Here is a 19621-nt window from a genome sequence, read left to right as displayed (position 1 = left end):
ATCCAGCGCTGCTCACTCGAGGGGCAGCTGGAAGCTGTTAAAGGGGCTCAGAAATAATCACGGGTGTGACTTTTCACCCATCAAGTCTTGTCAAGTAATGGAAACGTAATTATAAAGCTCAGAGCTTGCGCGAGGACCGCGTGTGGATACAAGATCTTTCGTAACAGTCTGGAAAGGCAACATACAGCTGAGGCAAATCACTCGTGGTTTTGTGGTCGTTCTCTGGCAGATCAATAAGTCGGATTTTGGAGATGCGTGGAATAAAACTAGACAGGCGGTGGGAAAAATTGAGCAATTTTGTCTTATATTTTGAGTCACAGTTTTTAATATCACGTTGCTCTCGAGTCCTTGATTGAACCTGGCACTTCACTGCATTCAACAGAAGTGTATAAGTGACAAGTTTTCGAAACTTTTTGCAAGAGCCAGCAATAAATTATCATTGCAAAATCTGCTCAAATATATCGGAATGGGAACCCCAGAGTCTTTTTGCCCTTGAATGTTATGCAGAAGCAAGAGAATTATTTATAACGGAAAATATGTCTACTGAGAGCAGTACACTGTTATATTGCCTACATTGTGCAAGGCTGTTCATTTGTTTTTGCAGTTATGTATTTGATCGCCCCATATACATATAGTATTTAGATAAACTGTAAATTATAGATATTGATCAGTTGTATATACACTAGTGAGTCTTGCAAAAGCTGTCAAGAATAAGTCTGTGTCTATTTAAAATGGCGTCTTATTGCCATTACTGGAATGCAAACAAAAATATACTGTTTATAATTTTTATTCGTTAATTGATTTGTTACATTTATGTAGCGCTTTTCTGGCATTGCAGAGTGTACACCATGACAGTATTTTATATATTGCTTTAAAATGGATAGTTAACGCAAAAATAGATATTCTGTCATCACCGCCATTGTTCGGTTGCAACATTTTTAAAATATATAATTGTTTGTGTTTTGCTGAAGATAGAAAGTCATACAGGTTTGAAATGACAAGAAGGTTTTGAAAAAGTAAAACATTATATTACAAATAGAACTTGTACATTATAACAATATCACCCATACAATATAAAATATACATTTGATGTCATGAATTTAGAATTGTAATGTACAATATTGACTAGTCTGGGAATATTTATTCAATGTAAATTGTTGTTGTTTATCAATAAACTTTTTGCATAATATTGTGAATAGCAAATATAAACTGTGAAATAGAGCTTTGAATCACCCAAGATGATTCCAGACCATATTAATAAGAGGGATGCACTAGAAGCCTTGAGGGTACCCCGGAGAACCACACTTCGTGAAGCGGTGCCATGAGTTTCCCCTGAGGGTTCCACCTGTGTGGCAATGTGAAGAACCCCAAATGGTTCCTCAAAGAATGTTTCATTTTTACAGTGTGGGAAGAAAAACAAACCAAATATGGTTCACTCTTTTTATACGAATATATAATTTATTGGTGTTTTCTTTTGGATAGGACCCAGAAATGTTTGATTCACCCCATCAATTACACTTATAACATTCATGAGAAGGCCATCACTATCTTTTGTAAAAGGGGTAATACCTTTATATGTCATGCAAACAAAACACCCTGGACCCAAGTCTGAAGGTAGAGAAGTGACAGTGACGGAGAAAACAGAGACACAAACAGAGATAGAGAGAGAGAGAGCAAGAGAAAAAGAACATAGAGAGATCTCAATCCTGCTTACTGTGTGATTGCTAGTCTGGGTGATGGGAAGGCCATTCTCATAGTGAGTCTCAGAGAAGTCGTGACCCAGTAGCTCCCTAAAAGAGACAAGAACAAGCTGTCACTGTGATATCCACACAAACAGTTCTGCTTTTTCTATCGCAATACTTTCTTTTCTCGTGCAATACTTGGGAGTGTGCGGCCAGACGCTTGAAAAAAAGATGTTTGGTTATTGCTAAATTGCTTGTAAGATTTCCTGTAGCTCAGTGGTTAGCAATGCCAAGGTCATGGGTTCGATGGGATTGCACATACTCAGATACAATGAATTGTATAATGCAATGTAAGTCGCTTTGGATAAAAGCGTCTGCCAAATGTAAATCTAAGATGTTTCCTCTGTGAAGGGCGGCAGCACCTCCTCAACAAAATCTGGATGAGAAACAACTGACAGTACAAAATTATGATGTGAGCACAGGTAATGAATGAACAAAATGTTTTATACACTAGCGGAATATATTTTAGAGGGCGAACGGGTCCTATGGCTCTACTGAGTTCAATGCAGTCTTGAGGTCCTAAAGCGTGATGTGAACATGAGGGGGTAAATACAGGAGAAAAGTAACTTGAGTGTAGGCGGGGCCTTCAAATCACAGTGATCGGGCGATTACCCTGTCAATGTGATAATGCCCAGCAATCTTGCTAGGAACCATTCCAAAAATAGGCGTAAATGTGTCATACAGGTGGAAATAGGCAGACTAACTACAAGGTACAGATTTCACCCATTCAAACATAATTTTCGTCATGTCTAAATCAAAATGAATTGGAAATTATTTGAAATTATGATTAATGAGTGGGTATTTGTGGTTACACAATTAAATTAAAGGTGAATATCAGATCATATGTTTCAACTGAGCATTTCCAGACTAATGGTGAATAAAGGTAAATGTTTTAATAACGAGAAAACTATTAATTAACAAACAAACAAAGAACATAATTTATATATATACGCATAAAAGCTATATTAAATATATTTACTTAATCTAGTCCATCTCATACTCTCTGAATTGTTTCCTGCCCAGGCATCACATGTTTGAAAGCACTCAATGAGAGTAAATAAAAACATATGATCTCCATTGACCATCAATCCAGCATTCCCGTCTGAAGTGAATCTTTCTTCGTCACAGCATTCACTAGTGGAAAATAACAGGCCGATAAGAGGCCGGCTTTAGTGTGGTTGTAGACAGGGCTGGTGGTCAAAGCCGTGATCTCTTCAAAGCGAGAGGCAATGATTAGAGCAGGAAGGGTAGGAGGGCGTGATCAGTATGTGAGTACTGACTCTATAATATATTGCGCTTTTCCACTGCATGGTACAGTCAGGTTTAGTACGATTCGGTTCGGTACACTTCTGCTCAGTTTGCTTTTCCACTACAGTTTAGTACCGCTTCAAAGTGGGTGGGATTATAAACTATTAAAACAATACCAGAGAGTTTGGGAAATCTTACAGCAAGGAGCAGACAAACGATCATTTGGTTTGCACGACGGCACACAAGGGTTAACTAATCTTGCATTAAGCGTCACGTTAAGGGTCTCAGTCTCTATATTGCAGTCACAAAGCATATAACGAAATGCCAATATTACATTTTTGTGTTGCAAATCCAATGACGCTGGTAATGATTCTCTCTGCACAATCAGTTATCTGTGTGTAAACACGTCACATTTGTCTGATATTTGACCTTATATTTGATATTTGCATAACTTATATGTTTTGCTTATAGTCAATGTTTTCTTGTACAGCTGCTTTGTAACAATGAAAATTGTAAAAAGGGCTATATAAATAAAGCTGACTTGACATTTTGGTATCGGCACAGTACCCTTGGAACCTCGGTGGTACTAAAAAAAGCATCGGTACCACGTACTGTACCCAGTGGAAAATCACTCCAAAAGTGAGCTGCACCAAGCCAAACAGTCCAAAAAGGACTCGAGGATGAACTATTTTTAAAAAGGAAAGTGGTAAAAAATAATACGGCAGGGAGACAAAGAACAGAAAAAGTCAAATAAGATAAAAACTTGACGGGCGGCCACTGGCTATTTTCTTAAATATAAACTGTACACAAAATACAGCTACTGTAATAAATGAATGAATAATAAGTGAATGGATTTAATTGGTGGGCGTGTCTACAGTGATTTTCCCCATTGTGACATGTGTTCCTACTTCGAACTCATCCCATTGTATTGACCATCCAAAAAAAGGTCACACTTTATTTTGAGGTCCAATTCTCGCTATTAACAAACCATTTACTACCACTTATGCCTCAATAAAAACATAATTTGTTGCTTATTTATAGTTAGTAATGTAGTTATTAGCAGTAGCTCAGTGGTTAGAGCATGTTGGTGCTAGCAACATGGGTCATGGGCTCGATCCCAGCGGATTGCACATATTTAGTGTTACCAAATAAATATACACAACACTAAAGGACACTTGCATTGTTTTAACATCTCCTAATTCCCCCCCTTAAAATGACCACTTAAAGGACTGTTCACCCAAAATAAAGATTCTGTCAACATTTACTCACCCTTGAGTTGTTCCAAATCTGTATAAATGACTTTGTTCTGATGAACACAGAGAAAGATACTAAGAAAATGACAATGGCAGTCAAAAGTGCCCCAGAACTTTGCTTTCCTAAATTCTTCCAAATATCTTCTTTTGTGTTCAACAGAACAAAGAAATGTATACAGATTTTGAACAACTTGAGGATGAGTAAATTAAGACAGAATATTTTAAAACATTTCAGGCTACATAATATATGACATCCAAACTATTGAAGTGAGAACAGTCACAGAGTAACCTTGAGAAATGTCTCTTGTGTATGTGAACCCTTCTGCAATACATTTTATTCCGAGCAGATCTGAATCCAATATTCCATTGAGAATAAAATTGCATGGCAGGCTTTTAAAAGAGATGAAGCTGTAACATGGCAATACCACCAAAACAGCAGATGTGAGCCGTAAGGACAACCATTTTGGAAAGAGCTGTTGAAGAGTGAGAAATGTGCTAGGAAATGAAATCTTGAAACATGCATCAGAGTGGCGACCCTTTCCACCCGACGAGAGTAAAATGACAGCACGTATTCAATCTAAAGTTGATGTGAAGGCTTCTGCTGCGATAGTGGAATTGGAGAGGAGACACTGTCGCGTCCGTGTTTGTGGGAGGACCACTGGTCCATTACATTTTAATGACAGAACACATCTGACAGTTTGATTTTGTGTATTTATTACTGAGAGCGCACCTTTATCTACACGTTCTACGGTTATCACATTTCATGAGGATTCAATTCCCCCAACTGTAACAGCATAAATGCTGAAAACCCTTGTTGTGCCCAACTTCTTATTTTCACTCCACATTTAATCCTCCAACAATGCACTCTCCTAGAATATTATAATAAACGCAGATAAGACAAATCTAACTATTAATTGGCCAACCTTACGTCTACATTCATCGGTCAAGCAAATAACTGCCTTTAGACACACATTTATTACGTGCTACAACTAGGTCACGCTTAACCACAATGGCTTACATGCGGGTTGTGGTTGAAAAACACAAAGCCTTTATTAATGTGATCAACAAGGAATGAGCCACATTGTTGTCATTAATTTGGAAAACTACAATGTTCCGGTGGTGCTAAAACCCATTTGAACTGTTCATGTATAAAGAAACCTTTGACAAATATACCGTATTTAGGACCCTGCACACCAATGGTCTCGTTTCGTCTCCCAAATAACTTTAAAAATGAAACGTACACTTCTGACATAAAACACAAAGCACTGTTTGCATTGTTGTTGAAATTCCCCAGCACAGAAGCGTGTGGTCAATTAGTTTAAAAGAACGGATTATTCTTCTAGAGGTTTGCTTTGTTACTTGGAGCGTTATGGGCAATAAGCAGCTGTGGCTCTGTTTGCCAGGGCTGTAATAGGTTTTGTATTGAAATCAATATTGGCAGTACTGTTTGTATATCAGAGTCAAAGAGCATATTGGCAGTTTTCTTATGAAATACAAGGAAAGCTTTAGAGTAAAAATAAAAGGTTCAAATGTAAGAGAAAAGCAACAAAGTTCAATAGCTCTATTTCCATCATATTATAGATCTGTGTGTGTATATAATTCCACATCCCAAGACAGCGGTCTCAAGTATAAAGAGAATTTGGATGTCAAGCCTTTAATCCACCTAATTCTTACTCTCTACAAGTGTGCAAAAAGTATACATGACAATTTTATGATCCAGATTAACAAGAATACATATTAGTGGTAAGACTTGCATGTTATCAGAGATCTGATGGGATGGTAAAGAAGTTGACAAACTAGTCAAAAAATTAGGAAATACTCTACAAAATGCTGGGTTATTTTCAAGCATTGTGTCAAAAAGGGACGCAACCAGCTGTTGGTTTGTAAAATGGTTTGTAACAACCTATGCTGGGTTGTTTAAAGCCATAGGTCAGTGGATCTCAACTGGAGGGCGGGGCCCGCAAGGGGTCCCCAGCTGACTTCTAAAGGCGGAAGTATGGCGCGTCCGTGCGCATGACGCAATTTCCGTCAAAAAATGATGCATTTCTATTTTATGGACACAAAACCAATGCTAGCTTGTTCGGTTCTTCAAAATATCTTCTGTGTTCTGTAAGAACAGGTTCGACAAGAGGGTGAGAATGAATTAAAATTTTTGGGTGATCTGTCATTTTAACATATTAATATCTGACATATTAATATTAATATTGAGATGAAAGTAGTTGTTATCAATCAATTCATAAAGCCAAAATAATTTCATATAATATTCATAATTCTAGTTCCCCTTTAAATTAATAGTCTAACATCAGCACATTAAAAAGCTCTCATTACAGAAGTGCTGTGTGGGTGAATTTCAACAAAGTGAGAAAACCTGCATACAAACAGCATTTCCAAGATTATAAAAATACATCAGCGTGATGACATCAGTGATATCAAAATGAATGAATAAGATCTGTAGAATCAGTTAACTGCCCTTAAAGGTCCAGTGTGTAAATTTTCAGAGGATCTATTGACAGAAATGCAATATAATATACACAGCTATGTGTTCAGATGTGTATAAAGACCTTACGTAATGAAGCATTATGTTTTTATTACCTTAGAATGAGCTAATTCTATATACATACAGCGCAAGTCTGCTTGCATGGCATTTTTCTTGCCATGTCGCCATTTTGTTTCTACAGTAGCCCTAAACGGACAAACTGCTCTACAGAACGCATTTCTTTAATACGTTATCGCATTCTGGAAAGAAGCAAAAATGTGACAACGACTTAGTCCTCTCTCAGCCTCCGTAGGTCTTTGAAAGGGAGGGGCGAAGTGGCTGTTTGGTTGCAAACCGCAAGATGCCGCTAAAATTTACATAAGGGTCCTTAAGGGTGACATCAACGAAAAATTCTGCCATTAATTACTCACCCTCAAGTAAAGTAACATCTGTATGACCTCCATTTTTCCCAAAAACGCAAATTAAGGTCGTTTTGGAAGCTTTCTGACTCCTCCTTAGATTGCAACTCAACCAATCTTCAATTTGCTGAAAGTGTGTAAAGTCATCGTAAACGTGTACATGTGACTCCGGTGGTTCAGTATAAATTAATATAATGAGACGAGGACTTTTTGTGCGCAAACAAAAAAAACTAACGACTATATTCAGAAACTTGAACTGATTTGAGTGTTAGTTTCCAGTAAGCGTTCCCGAGGGCCACACGGCAGTGTCAGTATCGCTCGACAAATGCGCGTTCTGATGTAGAGCATATGTGGTCAGAACTCGCATTGCGTCGATCGTTGCTGACAGCGGATGCATTTACATTTAGTCATTTAGCGGACGCTTTTATCCAAAGCGACTTACAAAGAGTTCGGGGAGCAATAAGCGATATGTCATAAAAGAGCAATAGTACAATAGGTGCTAATACAAAGTTACTAGTTTCAACAAAAGCTAGACCCCCACCTGTTGAGAGAAAAGGGTTAGTGTACGTTTTTTTTTTTCATTTGTCTGTCAAGTAGTCGCCGAAGAGGTGTGTTTTATGAAGGTTGTGAGAGATGTGGTTGACCGGACCGCATTGGGAAGAATGTTCCACCAGGAAGGAGTTGCACTGTCATGTGGCTCGTTTGTTGGTTGCGTTGAAATCTAAGGAGGAGACCGTGGAGTCAGAAAACTTCCAAAACTACCTTAATATGCGTTACAGATCATACAGATGTTAAACTACTTGAGTGTGAGTAATTAATGGCAGAATTAAAATTTTTAGTCTGAATAATCCTTTAAAGAAAGAAAAATTCAACATTTTTTTATCTAGTGGCAAAGCTTCTCTTTGTGTTACAGAGGCGAAGAATATTTGGTTTCAGAGTGCAACAGAGAAATAAACCTTTCTTAAGGAACCACATTCACAGTAATCTAAAAATGTGAGCGTAAATTTAATTAATTTCACAAGGTCCCTGTGGTCAAAGAACTACTTGGCTAAAACCATTTATCCTTCATCTTTAAATAGACTGGTAATAATTTTTAGCAGTTGAAAGCATTGAGCTTCATGGTAGTCAATCAGCTATGGTGGAGCCCCCGTAGGCAACAGATGGAAGAGAGTAAGGGAACATGATTTTAGATGGTTTCTCGGCATGAGCCTTGCTGGTTACGAAGTCACTATCTTTTAACAATGCTAGCTCTCTCATTGGCTTAAGCCTTCTGTAGAGTGACCAGTGCATACATGTAATTTACACACTGTCTCATTCAAATGCATTAAATGCTACATTGTAACTATCACATGTTTACAAAGCACCTGCTTCTACAGTACATGTTGTACAGGTTTGCTGCCAAATGTAAGCAAGTGCACATCTATCTCCTTTCTCTAACTAATAGCACATCCATCTTTTTGCTCCCGCACTCTCCAAATTATCATCTCAGTGGATGAATAGCTGGCATGAGAATGTGTGAGACTCTTTCGGAATCACGCTTCACTGGGATTATGTAATTCTTTTCAAAGTGTGTAATTTTTTCGATGTTTAAATACCTTCTGCCAACGCTTCCTAATATGCAGAGGCAGCTATAAGTAATCCATTCGTAGGCTGATTCCCCGAAGAGCGTAAACACTGCGGCTCTGTGTCACAGTTTTAAGCATTGCTCTGTTTGTTTTGAGTGCTTCCACGTGCTAACGTTTGGCTCAAACAACAGTTCAGGGGTGAAGGCGTAATACTGATGAAAATGAGATGATGATACTAATGAAGATACTGATGATGAGGTAATAAGTAACAAATAAAGTAGACACAGACTTAAGGCTTCGTCCTAAAATGAAAAACATAGACACAACACAGAGGGCATGCAGTGAAAAAAAAACTGCGTGTGTGTGTCTCATTACGTTTCTATTTTCAAGCACCCGTGTCTGGGATAACTGTCCTGTGGACTTCGTCTTAGATTAATGTGCCTCTTTTATGCACAGCTGGGTCAGAGGAACAAAGAGAACGGGACTTGTGTGTGTGTGTGTTTCTCTCTGAGGTAAAACAGGTGCAATTCAGCAATTCGCAGTAGTGACATTACTCACAGCTCTCTAGTTGAAAGACAGACTTGGACAAAAAAAGAGAGGCCACAACAGAAGCAAAAGTCATCGTTCTAAAACATTTCTATATGAAAATACATTCACTTCTAAATAACATTTTTATACAACCCTAATCTGAACTGTGTTGTCTAATAAAGCAGAAGGTCAAATAAACATAACTCTTGTAAACCCCAAGACTTTTTTCTGTTAACCAGTAGTACCATATACATTTTTTTAAATATGATAAGAAGCCACCATAGATAATTTAAACGTGTTTACATAACCCATTCCAAAATATAAATTCATAAATTGTTAGTTGTATTACCATATCATTAAACACGAGACATAAACCAATTAACAAAATCACTGTCCGGTTGTAAAACAAAAATTACAATTAATAAAATACAAAATAAAGTATGACAGTGAAAAAGAAAAAAAAAAGCTAAAGTAAACGCCCTATAAAAGACATTTATTCACCCCGAAACAAGCATTATCTGCTCTGACTTTTTTCTTGACTTCTGTGGGTAAAAGGGTGTGTACAGGATGTTTGTGTGATGAAGGTGCATCGCTGTGAAACCTGGTTGAAAATGAAACCATATCCGCTCATAATCCCATATTTACCATTACCAAGAATGCGCCACCATCTCAGTGCCGTTTTAACAGTTAAGGGTGTAAATCTTTAGACACTGATGTTGACCAAGGCAGTAACACTTATTTTTGGCCATACTTACTGGCATTGATTTAAATAAGCTATTAACCTGAAGTCTTAAGCGGTCGTAAATGATGCATATAAATGTGCAGTTCGTTGATAAGAGATGTTTATTACATCAAAATGTGATCAAACACACAATTTTCACCTTGTGAGTGATAGATCCAGTGGAAAAGGGCGAAGACTTGCATTAAAGGTGGACCACATGTCATATTTAAAAAAAAATTACACATCAATGAAGAACACCCTTATATGACCTGGCTAGCAACAAACAAATACAAATAAATAAAGTAATGGACAGATAACGTAATGCCCTGGCAACAATCAATGGTGCTATTTTTTGCATGTGCAAGCACCACACATTTTTTAAAATATGTAAACATTTTACATTACCAATGTAGCAGTGTAGGTGAAGATTTGCTGACAAAGCACCAACCAGAATGCTAATTTTACATACTACACCAAAGCATAATAATAGCCTTACTACCCCGAAAGAGGGAAAGGCTTGAAGAAAAAGATATGTTATTACATATAAGTACCCTAGTCTGTAACAAATCTTTCAAAGAAATACCTTCTTAAAACGTTACTATGTTCGAAGGACTTTGGGGACACAAAAACACAAAACCGGTCCGATGTGTGTGTGTGTGTGTGTAGATGAGAGCCAAATGTAGACAGAAAGAAAGCGACCATGGCACAGTGACCTACTGCTGCAAAACATTCCTTGCCCTTTTAAAGCGGCACCATCTGTTACTAATCACCTCATTCAAACCAGCAGTGTACTGTACAGGAGACAGAGAGAAAGAATGAGAGAGAAAACACAAAGGAAATGGGGGAAGGGTTCGGAGACGCATTTAAGACACACGAAAATAAAGAGCAAGATGGTGTGTACATTTTCTGGGATTAAGTGACTCATGACGTGGCAGGATGGGGGCTATAAATATTTCAGTGCCAGCAATATATGACATATGCTTGAATCTAAAGTCTGTTGGCTTCATGCTAACACAAACATCCCCGTCCCTCCCCTATAAGGACTGTTCTTATACTGACTGTTAACACACAGCATCTGCTAAAGATGAGTTACGCAATGTTCAAGCAGAGATGCCTTGGCATTCTTTGCGCTAATGGCTTACGTTACAGAAACATACGATAGTATGGAAAGCAGATGTGAAAGCCTGGCTGGCACACTGCAGGTGGCTTTTGGGATGGAGATCTAATGTGTGCTGATAAACAGGATGTGTTATTTGGACACCATCTTTAACCAATGTCCTAGATGAACCTCGATGGTTAGAGCATGGCGTTAGCACTGCCAAGGTCACGGGTACGATCCCAGGGGTGTGTTTCACCTTATAACACTTAAGATTCAGAACTACTGTCTTTTGCTTGTGTGGATTATGACTTGTGTATAAAAAGATCTCACATATGCCCAATCAGAAACAAGTTTATTTTTCACTTAGCGTTAACATTTGAATGTGTAGGGTATGCTAGCTAACTTTGTTAGTTATACGACTAGCAGTTAACGTTTTGCAAGAAACTAAACATTAGGGAAACGATTAGTTTCTTTTTCTTTAGTTTTCACAAGTGCATTAGTATTGTCAAGTTCTGACCCCTTTCTCGTGCAATTCCCCACTTGAAAAGGACAGTCCCTCCACATGAAGATCTTAACTGGATTTCACTCAATAAACAGCCATGGAATCAGTTGTTCGTCTTTTATTTACCATTCTTTGGTTGGCAGTTACCAGGTGAAAAACCTCAAAAGAGGGATGACAAATACAAGTTATTATTTGAGTTGCCAGTCAAATAAAACACACCAATTTATCCACATTCACCTCAGATTAACACATTTCTGCCATTATAAAATACAAGGTTTCTACTTTTAAGCAGATGTTTTTCCAAAATAGACACCCAGCATTTTAAACCAAATGCAGAATCAGTATATATTTTTTAGCTATATTTTCTTTTTCTGAATTAAGAACTTGGTTTACTAAGATTTCTACAAAGTTTAAATTACTTTTAACCATTTCAAACACATTCTTTGTCAACAACAAATTTGGCTCTTACTTTTCCTTTATACCCCACAAACAACATTTGAAGGTATAAATACAAAAAGTCCTATCAAAGTCAACAAAAGTTAAGAGTCTGTATTTTCCAGAGTTTCATTAGCAGTCTAGCCAAGCATGGCCATTGTGGCGCTTACCGGCTGTCCTTCACAGTTTTGTGGAGGGCTTGGTCTTGCACAGTCACCTTGATCACAAAGATGTCTGTGGTGCTATAAATGCTCCTTTCACTGCAGTCTAAAGACAACAGCACGCTGGCACGCCCAGATTACCTGGAAGATTTGTTCTACCTGGTTCACCACTGATTGAAGGAGGAGGAGTTTCATGTATGTGTCATGTTTGTGTTCAAGAAAATGCATTTGCTTACGTTTGCCACTTTTAGTACACGCAGGCATCTATAGATGTGTACGCTCTAAGTTCAACTTCACTATACACTCCTGGTTTCTCTGTGTAGGTGAAGATGTCAGGCCACTTAACGGGAGGTAATCCTGTCAGATCGGCCCTGGATCCATTGAACGAGTGTTGAGGTCGGCCAGGTTCCTTGCTTTTCAAAAACAATCGCAGTCCTAGACAATGAGTGACCTCACATGTTAACATTTAATCAGATTTAGTTGGTTAGAATGCTTAGGATACATCTTGTGTTCCATTGTGAATTAAACCTTGAGACTTAAGGTAAAACAATGTATAATACCAAGTGTGTATGTATCAGTCTTAAAGGAGTAGTTCAATTTCAAAATACATTTTCATGATTTTCATGAACAAGTTCATATTTTCTTTGTAGTAATACAACAATCATAATAGTACATGTATTTATGAAATGTTAAACAATAATTGTTTTATGTGATAACCTCGGTTTTTATTTGAGTTTTTATGTGTCTTGTGTCAGTCTTGCTGTTGGATGACTTTGTCACTCCCAGTGTTTGCTTTTGTAAAAATTCGACAGGCACTGGACTTGAATGGCCACAATACATCTAGAAATCCTGATTTAAAAAGTTTTTATATTTTTTGCGCAGTTGTATACTGTGGAGAACACAACCTCACAAAATAACCAAATGGACTGAATGTTGAACAAAATGCTTAACACAGACTCCATGAGTTTGGAATCGCTGTGCCTTTAAAAGATATTAGGGGACTTTGGCAGACTAAATCCAACACAGCTGTTTATTAAAACAAGAGGGAATCTAGAGTTTTAATTCCAACATCTGGGTCAAATATGTTTCACTTGTTTCCTCAAAACTATTATTTCCACCAGATATATAAAGTATATATATATATTTATATATATATATATATGGATTCATCACTCTCAGGGATATGTTCAATGTAGGCTGAAGAGGGAAGGTTTCAGGATGCATGAGAAAGCAGATTACACAAACACTGGCTGCTTGTCAAGAGAGAACAAAACAAGCCTTCTGCAGATGAGGCTGCAGGGCCGAGTCTGACAACAGAATCAGTGTGAATCAGACTTGTGTCACGCAGGCATGCGACCGTTACCACTGCTTATAAATGCATAGTCCCATCATGCACAATTTAGCTCAGTGACTCATTTGTACAAAATGTTACTGTACGTCCTTACGAGATGTTACTCACTATTATGTTACTATGTTACAATTTCTTTTTAAATGTATGAATGTTAATAACAATATACTTTGTATCAAATTACAGAAAAATTGTTAACGCTAATGCGAGGGTGTTTCTTATACAGCATCTATGGAAGTCATGGTAAATTTGACATCGCTCTCTCTTTTGACTGCCGTTATCAGATTCTCTCTATTTCTTATCTTGTTAAAAGTAGTGAAAACACTATTGTTTAGTTTTTCTTCTGCAATTTGAGCAAATGAGAATGAACAAAATATATTTGTGGTAGTCTCCTATTCAACGCTAGAGAAATCTACCCAACTATTACGACTTCCGCTGCTAAGAAACCCGGAAATGTGAAAAAGGTTCATTGAACAATTTTCATATAAGTGAATTCATGTTAACTTGTTGTGCCTTGTTGAGTGATGATTGAATTATACAGACAGCTGCTGTCTTAATCCCGAACATGTGTTTCACTTTCCTCAAATTAAAAAAAAATATGATATCCTCTGGAGTGAATACATTAAAAATTCCTATTAAAATATGTAGGTCACTTCAGCTCTGATAGGATATGAGGTCAAGCTCCTGGGAGTTCAGCTGCCACGGGATCTTAACGCTCAACCACCTGTTCGGACCCTTCGTGTTTTCTCTCCATCATTTTTCTCAACCATCTCTCCCCTATTTCTCCTTATCATTGCTCTCCATGCCCTAAAGCCCACTTGTTCTCCCTCCTTTATCCAGTCTCCTTCACACCATCAAACCATTTAAACCTCTCCAATACTTTTTCTCTCTCTAACCACTCCCCTCCCGCTTCTCTCTCTCTCTCTCTCTCTCTCTCTCTCTCTCTCTAATATTATATAAACTCTATTAATCTCCTTCACCTCTGGTACGCCAGCATCTCTACCCTCCCTCTCGACTCCCTCTGCAACAGACTTTAAACGCCTGTGAAGTTCCCAGGCAAAAACAACCTTTTTCAAACCACTTGACCTTAAAAGAAGCCTACTCCACAATGTCACCTTCAACAATACCAAATGAGATGATTAACATAATCACCAGAGTAGCTTAAAATACCAAATGTTAAAAGACAAACTGCTGCATAATTCACTGCAATGCAATAAAAATGGAATTAAAATGAAGTCTATTTAACACGTTAATTTAGTGATATTTACATAAAAGCTGCAATGATAAAATAAAAAATTGATTATTTAATTGAGAACGAATTTGGCAATTTGTGTGCATAACACTCACAGCAATATATATAATGATATGTACATGTACAGTATATTCTATATTGCGTTGAAACCAAAAACTGCATTAAATGCATACAATTAATCACCTACACCATACATAAATATGAGGTGTGTTCATCTTTGTGAGCCGAACCTAAAACCTATGATTTCACACCTATAACAGCTCCAACGGTTTGCAGGTCACACATCATGGGTTTTGGTGGATCTTTAGTGGCAGATAAGGTTTCATATTCCGCCAACCAAGCTGCACAGTTACACACCCCTCAAACCAGCTTCCTGCACACATCTGTTGTTTTAGCAAAGGAAGTGGTTTTTACAGAGACTACATTTTAGCTTATAGAGCTGTTATTCAATGTTCTAATTTAACGTGAATACATATAAACATTTTATATATGTATATATAAATAGTGTACAAATCCTGTCCTGGCTTCTATTCGACACGTCTGTGTAATATTTTTATTGTTAATATAGATAGCTTGATTATTTTATGGGATTGGCATCATACATTTTCATGGACAGTTAAACATTTACTTTTCCTGAACCTTAGTTTTTATTAGGGCTTCAAGAGAGGACTGGCCCTGGTTAATGGCACAAAGATTATTCTAGTGGAGGTAGACGTTGTCTCTGGATGAGAGAGAAATCAGTGCAGATGTTATGCATTCTGTTGTAAAAGCCCTCTTATTAACTGTAATTATTCCCCCCCCCTGCTTTTCTTTGTGTTGCAGAACATACCACTATTTTATAATTCGGTGGTGAGTTTCATTTCAGACTGAGGAGAGCGACATGCAAGAAGTCTGCGTTATTTTTTTGGGCGACTTGTTTTACGTGCACCATCAGTACACGCACGGTGTGCGTTTCATTGATTTGAAACACGTACGATAATTTTTTCAGAGTTTACAATGCAGAAGCGGTGTAGCTTCAATTTTCCTGTCAAATGAGCACTTTACAGCTTTAACAAATTTGAACAGAAGTTCAGAAATATATAAGAATGCACTTTATTTGCACGCAATCCTTTCATGCGTACTCTGAACTTATCGAAAGAGAGACCTACAGTCTTGAACGAAAAACATAGGCACTTATTTGATTTAGGCCCTGCCGTTTTTTATGATGCAGATGTAACCTTTCTTCTATGGCTTCTGCTGCCTGAATGGATGTTTTTGTCCACACGCAGGTTAAAATGGCAATGCGTGGAGCTTCAGTGAGTCCGCGCGGTCGCGCACGTAGTATGCAGCTTAAAGAGAACATTGGTTGAAATATTTCTGCATCCATGCTTTACAATTTTAACAAAAGTTCCAGGGGCTGCGGACCTCGGGTTGAAGACCCATGCTTTAATTGATATTCATTCAGGTTTTTCTCAGTTATAATGTGAGGTCTGACAGTGCCTGTCGTTCGACTGAATCGCCTTCTTCCTTAAACCCTCTCTGTACATTTTAAACACAGTCAACACCTGATTCTGCTGATTTACATCACACATATCTCTAAAGAGAGTATAAAAAATGCCAAACCAAAAATCTAAACCCAAGCTAAGAAATATGAAAATAAATCAAATGAAACCTCTTTTTTCATGGTAAATTTCCATAGTCAACTGCATGACTACTCACTTCATTTCGTTACACTGTACTTGTATGTGTGTAATGATAATTAATTGAATCCAATCCAATACGAGCAAACCAATTGTTTTTTATTCTTACTTGCAAATATATGATATAATAAGAGCTTGCAGTCTGCAATACACAATGGAGCTATTCAAGAAGACCAATAAAAGCATCCCTATATACTAAATAGAGAATAAACCTTTAACAACTGAAATTAAAGTACTGGGGGGTTTCAAAAGGTATTTATGGTCATGTTATGAGTCATTCATAAGAATGTAACCTTTAACCCAGCTGTCATAGGTCAAAATATCAGCCTTATTGTTAAACTCTTTAACGTTTTAAAATGAACTCAAGTGCACGGTGACAAAAACAGATCAGAAAAGCTTTCTGCACAGACCCAGAGGCAGTTCCTTTCTTTATTTTAAGACCATGTTACGGATGCAATTTATACTAAGTGCGACCTTCAGACTGTTATTTTTTGCCATATACTTTAGGGAGGGGTAATAACCAGGCATAAGGACCTCAGCTAGTCTAACATTACCATCAGCAGCTTGCTCTTGTCTTTGCCTCTCTAAAAGAACCTCTCAGTTCAGATATAGCTGCTTGCACAGCTTCCTGTTGTGTATTGAAAGCACTCCACTGCAAGTGATGCAAGAAAGGTGAAGAGTCAATTATACAAATGTACTTAAGTTATGCGCCTCATTTTTATCCATTTCAAGAAGAGCTGCATCTATACATTGAACTAATTCATTAAATGGTCACTGGGCTATTTTCCATTTCCTGGGTCCATTACAATGAGGATGCGATCTAGATTCTGCACCAGTCCTCTAGCCCAAACCCTTCTGCTTGTTATGTTCACTTTGACCTGCTTTGGAGAATATTTGGTCTCGTACAAAACCCCAAGAAAAGATTCTCAGACTGCTTCGAGCCTTCTTTTGAGTCATATACAATACCCAGCAAGTAAGGCCGCTCTGGGTTTATGTATGTGTGCGTCCATTCTTCTGACCTACATTTTGAGAACTGGACGAGCCAAGACTGCAAGGGAATGCGAAGTTCATGTGTTGTTAAAATAAACATCAGCTCTGCCAAAGTACAGTGATGTGGATCTAAAATTGCTGAGGAGGGAAAGTCACTGTCCCCAATGACTTCCAGAACACGTCTGAGGATGAAGCATTTGGCCAAATTTTCTGAGGGTGATTGAAATACCTGTTCTCCTACTGGTAGCCAATGGTGGCTAAGACAACTGTTAAGTTACAAACATTCTTCCAAATATCTTTCTCCGTGTTCATCAGAACAAAGACATTTTTACAGATTTGGAAAACCTCGAGGGCGTGGAAATGGTGACAGAAGTCTTATTTTTGGGTAAACTGTTCCTTTACAGCAAGTCGTCTTCCAACTAGCTAAATTCCACTCTTCCTGAAATGGTTAAACTATGTTACCAGTCACAGATTGTTAATCCCAATAATTCGTGCAGCATCAAAAAAGAATTTATAACACTTGATTACAAATGAATTGATCAAATTTACCTGCCATAAATGTTCTAAATTATTCTTTCTCATATCCGTATCTATAAGTGACTATCTGGATCTACTTGCATATGAAGAGCTGCTTGAGTGAAAAGAATTCCCTGCCAAATATTGAAATGACTACGTATTCAACAATGACAAGTGACTGCATAGCAATTTGAATAACAATTTGTAATAAAATCTTTCAGCGGTCCATTAAGGTATTGAACTTTTTTCTTCTGTAATCTAATATGCCTGTGCTGCAATCTTTAATAAAGGCTTTTTATTTACTCCAAGCCATCAGCTTCATCACAGAGGAAATGGGCAGTATGAAATCTGCACCCTGTGACTCCTTGTGTCAAAGCAGGACGGGCGAAAATAATTTGAATTTATAAAAAATGTGAATTTGCAAATCACTCAACTATTCACCATTATATACATTTATATTCTGCACAAGTCAGTCCTCAAAAAGGTCACCTACCGATTCCGTTCAACTTCAAGAATCAGATTCAAGTCCTGGGCTGAGACCGATATCTCCCCCCTTTCTGGAAACTGGTCCTGATGAGAGAGAAAACCCCAAAAGAGAATTAATGATCATGCTGACAAATATATTTTCTTTTTTATAATGTGCACTGTGCACAAATGTATTGTGCACAACCACTCCAAAATAAAAACAACAGATCCCTTAAAGGTCTAAAGAATAATTCTTTTTGAGGTTCTGTTGACAGAAATGCAATATAATATGCATAACTATGTCTTCAGAGGTGTTATGTTGTTATTACCTTAGAATGAGCTATTTCTATCTACATACACCGCGGGTCCCCTTGCATGGCATTAGCCATGTTGTTTTTAGAGCATCCCTATAAGGATCAACTGCTCTACAGAGTGCGTTTCATAAATATGTTATCTCCTTCGGCAAAGATGCGAAAGCGTGACAATATCTTAGTGCTTTGTCAGCCACAGTAGTGCTTTGAAAGGGAGGGGTGGAGTGAGCCGTTGGTTGCAATTCGCAAAATTGTATACACTGGATCTTTGAAATAAGCCAACATTTCACTACTTAAAACAGAAAATGAGCTTCATTGAGACACTTGTACACGTAAACCAGCGTTTAAGGGAAGACACCGTGTTAAAAGCCAACGGGCCAGATCTAGAATGTGTGACTGTGTTTGCTCTACATGTGCCGTAGTTAGCTGTGCTAGCAGGTAAAACGGGTAGACGAGTAGACTTTGATCTACCATGTAAACCCCTTCCAAGAAGTCAGATATCAGTAGACATGAACTCCTCCCTTCGGCCATTAAAGGTCCTGTGATACAAATGGAAGATATTTAAGTCCAGCGGCAACAAAAATCAATGGGATATTTTACAACCCGCAGGGAGATGTTGAATAAACAGTACCCCTACAGGGAATGAAGCAGACAGGACTGAAGTAAGAATGGGGTGATTCAAGTGATTTCTCAGAAATATCTTGTTGCTCGTGCGTTCTGAGAAAGTCATTTGGTGAGTGCGTATCTGTTTAGAAGGGACACAAAAACAACTTTGTATTGAAGAGGAAAATGGCCCAAATTATTTCTCTGCAAACATGAAATTTCTAACGATTTCGCGATTTCAGTGCCCATTTTTTCTTACAAGATTTTGGTGGCTCTGTACAGTAAATGCAATGCCCTAGCAACCATGC

General features: G+C 37.8%; 1 protein-coding gene across 2 annotated transcripts in view; it reads right to left on the bottom strand.

Moving 5' to 3' along the window:
* The window catches only part of adam19a (ADAM metallopeptidase domain 19a), a 68329-nt gene that overhangs the window by 32478 nt on the left and 16230 nt on the right, over nt 1–19621 (bottom strand). The window contains exons 3-4 of one of the 2 annotated variants that reach the window (XM_079453376.1): nt 18428–18504; nt 1715–1790 (exon numbers count right to left, since the gene is read on the bottom strand). In XM_079453376.1, the coding sequence (XP_079309502.1) occupies nt 1715–1790; nt 18428–18504 (153 nt within the window). The remainder of the gene's footprint in view (nt 1–1714; nt 1791–18427; nt 18505–19621) is intronic. The other variant, XM_079453377.1, reaches the window with a different exon arrangement.

The sequence above is a fragment of the Barbatula barbatula genome (assembly GCF_947034865.1).
Source record: "Barbatula barbatula genome assembly, chromosome: 1".
Classification (NCBI taxonomy): domain Eukaryota; kingdom Metazoa; phylum Chordata; class Actinopteri; order Cypriniformes; family Nemacheilidae; genus Barbatula; species Barbatula barbatula.
The sequence above is the reverse complement of the archived record's forward strand: the minus strand, read 5'-3'. Positions and strand labels throughout refer to the sequence as shown.